General features: G+C 37.0%; 1 protein-coding gene across 1 annotated transcript; it reads left to right on the top strand.

Annotated features, from left to right (window-relative positions):
• Positions 1 to 757: 757 nt before the first annotated feature.
• LOC121224979 (uncharacterized) lies at positions 758 to 1,120 on the top strand. The gene has a single exon (XM_041108639.1). It carries the CDS (start codon positions 758 to 760, stop codon positions 1,118 to 1,120), a length of 363 nt encoding a protein of 120 aa, XP_040964573.1.
• Positions 1,121 to 4,723: the final 3,603 nt, after the last annotated feature.

Below are 4,723 nucleotides of genomic sequence, written 5' to 3'. Positions count from 1 at the left end.
TTCCAACCATCTATCTCAATTGGAAGTGGGCATCAAAAACGGAAGCATACTTCAAATAATTGACGCATTCCCAGATGAGAAGTTATTTGCTGTAGATTCAACCCCTTGGTATGCAGATTTTGTTAATTATGTAATGTGTGGAAAAGTCCCATTAGGTGTCACAAGCCATAAAAAAGAAAGATTTCTTCATAATGTAATAAAGTATCATTGGAATGAGTCGTATTTATTCAAGGTATGCAATGGAAACATTATTCGACGTTGTGTTCCGAAAGAGGAAATTCTTTCAATCCTTAAGCATTATCATGATGCTCTTTATGGAGGTCATTTCGGTGGTATGAGAACTGCTGCTAAAGTTCTTCAATCAGGATTCTACTGGCTGACATTATTCAAAGACACCCATCATTTTGTGAATCAATGTGATAGGTGTCAGCGCATCAATTCTATATCCTGACACAATGAAATGTTATAGCATCTAATTATGGAGGTTGAATTATTCAATGTTTGGGGTATGGATTTTATGGGACCATTTTCAAGTTCATTTGGAAATCTGTATATATTAGTAGTTGTTGACTACATCTCGAAGTGGGTGGAAGTCGTTGTAGTCCTAAAGGATGATGCAAAGACAGTGCTAAATTTTTTTCTCAAGCGTATACTCACCCGATTTGCCACACCAAATGCATTAATTAGTGATTAGGGTACACACTTTCATTGCAACCAAGTGGCGACTACACTGAAGAGATGTGGAGTTAATTATAGAATGGCTACTACTTATCATCTGCAAACCAATGGACAAGCCGAAGTATCGAATCGACAAATTAAGAACATTCTTGATAAGGTTGTAAACCCTTTAAGGAAAGATTTGTCTTTCCGACTGAATGACGCTTTATGGGCATTACGGACAACATACAAAAATCCTTTAAGGATGTCACTGTATCAATTTGTTCTTGGGAATGCATGTCACTTGCCAGTCGAATTGGAACACAAAGCAATATGGGCAATTATGCAAGTGAACATGGATTATGAAGCAGCTAGAAAGAAAATATTATTGGATATCACTAAACTAGAGATTAGGAGAAATGCTTATAAAAATGCTGCAATTTACAAGGAAAAGACTAAATGATGGCATGACAAAATAATTTTACATCGGTAATTTATCACGGGTAAACAGGTTTTATTATTCAATTCTTGACTCAAATTGCTCCCAGGCAAATTGCGTTCATGTTAATCTGGACCTTTTGAAGTTGTCATCGTATTTCTTCATGGTGCAGTCACAATTCGAGATTTACGTGGACACCAGTTCAAAGTAAATAGACAGAGGCTGAAACACTATTTTGGCAACAATGATCGAAAGCAGGCAGAGATCATTAGCATGGTCGAAAAGTTTTAATTTTAATCGGTACTCAATGATTTTATTTTATTTATGTTTTGTTAAATTTTGTTTTCCTTCTTTTTTGCAAAATAATTAGGTATTATTGTCGACGCATTGAAGACTTACTGTCAGCGCATTCCATACGTCTGAACTACCATTTATAACTCCTCAGAATTCAGAGACATTCAGATTCCACCGTTGGATCAAAACTCACTCAACCATTTGATCCTTATAAGTGTGCACAATTTCTATTGAACACGGCTCTTCCCGCCAGCCCTATATCTCTCCACAAAACAACATGCCCCTCCATCTTCCTCTTTAACTCATTATAAATTCTCCTTCATTGTATCGACTGTAACGTATTCAAGCAACCATTTTTATTTCTTTTCTCTTCTAACAATCCTATCTTTTTACCTTTAAACCATTTTCCCTCAACAAAAGATGGCAAAAACAAGAGGCTCGGTCAAGAAAGCCACCAAATCTACTGGCGGACATGCATCCTCTGCTACCACAGCCCGTGAATCGGAATCCCCCAGGCTAGTGCAAATAAAGGAGCCAATAGTCTTTTTGAATAAAATGACAAATCACAATAACGTATTGAAGCGCAATTTTTATCCCGATTAGGGCATTTCTTTTTCGCCACAATAAGATTTTGGTAAACAAGTCCCCAAAACCATCACGAAGTTAAAGTGGGAAACTTTTGCAACCATCTTGAAAGCTACTCGCCTTCAGTGGTACGTGAGTTCTATGCCAATCTCTACGATCATGAGATAGAGTTTATTTTCGTTCGAGAAAGTTTAAAACCATGGGACGTTATAAACATCAACAAGCTGTACAACACCAATGTCGATGTCGACAAACACTCCGACTTCATAGATGACATCACAGATGAAAAACGAGACCTATTGGTGAGAGACTTGTATGCCAAGGGAGCTGCTTGGATGGGTTCCCATCAGAAGAACTATACGATGCACCATCGCTTCCTAACGCTGCAAGGTAAAATTTGGTTTCACTTTGTTAACTGCAGACTAAAGCTCCCCACTCACAGCACCACAGTCACCCTAGACAGAAGGTGTCTGATACATTCTATCGTCAAGGGCCGAAAAATTGATGTAGGCATAATACTTTACCAAGAAATAGCTGAATGTACCGCAAGGCAAACTGTGATCTTAGTTTTCCTATCACTGGTGATGTTATTGTGCCAACAAAAAGGAGTCGTGCCCCGTGTTGGTAAGGAAATCCTGGAAAATAAGGACCCAATCAATGAAGCCTTTGTAGAAAGAAAGACTCAAGGCAAGGACACGCTGATACTGAAAGAGGCGGAGACCAACAAGACGAGAAAGGGAAAAACCAAAGTTGATAGCAAAAGAACTAACCTAAATGCAGAGACATCTTTATGGCGCAAACTGAAGGATGTCGTAAATTTCATTAACAATAGGCAGATCAAGCTTGTCGCTACAATAAAAGATATGGAGAGATTCCATAATTATACTTATACCAGAGCCTGAAACAGTTCTATTGTAGCCATATTAGGCCAACTAAGCCCATCCCCATTATCGAAATTCCCTGTATTTCCACCAATCATTCAAAATTATAACCTCTCTTCATCGGATGATGACTGAGAAGATCGAGATAGACCAGTGGCATCCCCGCCCATTGTGCAGGCCTTTGGTAATGAGAAAGAAGAGGAATCTAGGGACATCGAAGAACACTTGCAAAAGATTGATAACTTATTTGAATATAGTATTTTTGTTGATCAAGAAGACACTGTTGTTGAGAAGGAAGTTGATGCTGCAGAAACAGAAGTTGTTGCAGAAGAGAAAGTTGTTGTTGAAGAAGAGGAGGTTGTTGAAAATGAGAAAGAAAAAAAGATGAAGATTTTGTTGAAAAGGTTGTCACCGCACCCGAGTCTGTGGGTGCAAATATTGATAATTTGGAGTGAACTGGAGCGAGAAAAACGGAAGCTGTTGAGGTTACCAGTGAGTCGTAATGCAATTCATGGGCAATAGTGGTATACACTGGTCCTGTAACAGCCCGAATTTAGGGTTAGTCAGAATAGTAGTTTCGGGACCAAAAATTTGACGAGAATAAAAATTTGTTTTTATTATATTTTTATGGTCTACGATTTCACAAAATGATTTCGTGAAAATTTCGTTCGAAAATTTTGACGTTTGGGCACTCAGTTTAGTCAAAAGGACTAAATTGTAAAAATGCAAAAGTTGAGTTCTATATGTTAGAGGTGTCCAATTGTTGTGAAATTTTAAATTGGAGGTCTTTATATGGTAATTAGACCATTGGTTAAGTTGGTGGACAAAAATAGGTATGGTTAGGCATGTTTCCAAAGTTCTTCATTAAGGGTATTTTGGTCATTTAGTTATTAAAATGAATTAAAAACAAAATTAAGAGCCAATTTTTGTCCATCTTCAACTCCTAGGCCAAAAATTGCATGGAGAAACCATGGCTAGGGCTTTTCAAGCTTCCAAGCTCGATTGTAAGTCTGTTCTATCCCCGTTTTTAATGATTCTTACGTTTTTGAAATCCTCGTAACAAGATTTACCTATTTTTACCATTGTTTTGAAAAAGGGTTTGTGTTTAAAAAATATACCCATGAATGATATGCATGTATTTTGATGTTTTATGGAAGAATATGAATGTTTGGAGTGTGATAAACGATTTGTACTAAGTAATTTTCGATGAAAATGTTTAAAAGGATTAATTTGTAAAATTTATAAAATATGTCACAAGTGTGTGAGTAAGTGAGTATTGTGGACTGCTATAGTTATGAAAATGGTTAAGCTAGGCCTAAAATGCAAGGAAATTGAATAAACATTATTTTACGAGCCTAGGGGCAAAATCATAATTTTGTGAAACTTTAGGGGCAAAAATGTAATTTTGGAAAAGTATGATTTTTGGACTGGAATGAATAGTGTGAAGGTTATATAAGTTAAATGTATTGTTATAAATCAAGAAAGACGAGAAATTGAAATTGGTCGATAAAAAGAAAAGTGAAAAATTCTCGAATGAACCTTTGGAATAAAAAGGGATACGAATGAAGTGACAGAAATGATCACATGTGTGGTACGGATTGTTTGTAGGCCACAATGTAAAAGTGAAAGTGATGGTCACATGTGTAGTACTATGTGCAGGCTACTATGCATACCGGATAGTTTCGATCACTTGTGTAGTACTATGTGTAGGCTACTACGTATATCAGATGGTAATGGTCACATGTGTAGTACTATGTGCAGGCTACTATGTCAACCGAACATCATTGATTAGTAAGGTGGTTGCTATGTGCTGATTCCACAGGACATCATTGATTAATAAGGTGGGTGCTATGTGCTTAATCCACCG

Source organism: Gossypium hirsutum, chromosome D13 (genome assembly GCF_007990345.1).
Source record: "Gossypium hirsutum isolate 1008001.06 chromosome D13, Gossypium_hirsutum_v2.1, whole genome shotgun sequence".
Classification (NCBI taxonomy): domain Eukaryota; kingdom Viridiplantae; phylum Streptophyta; class Magnoliopsida; order Malvales; family Malvaceae; genus Gossypium; species Gossypium hirsutum.
This window is presented reverse-complemented; position numbering and strand designations above follow the sequence as displayed.

What these genes read in the sequence shown, in the direction of transcription:
- LOC121224979 (XM_041108639.1), top strand. Translation starts at nt 758, where the DNA reads ATGGCTACTACTTATCATCTGCAAACCAATGGACAAGCCGAAGTATCG.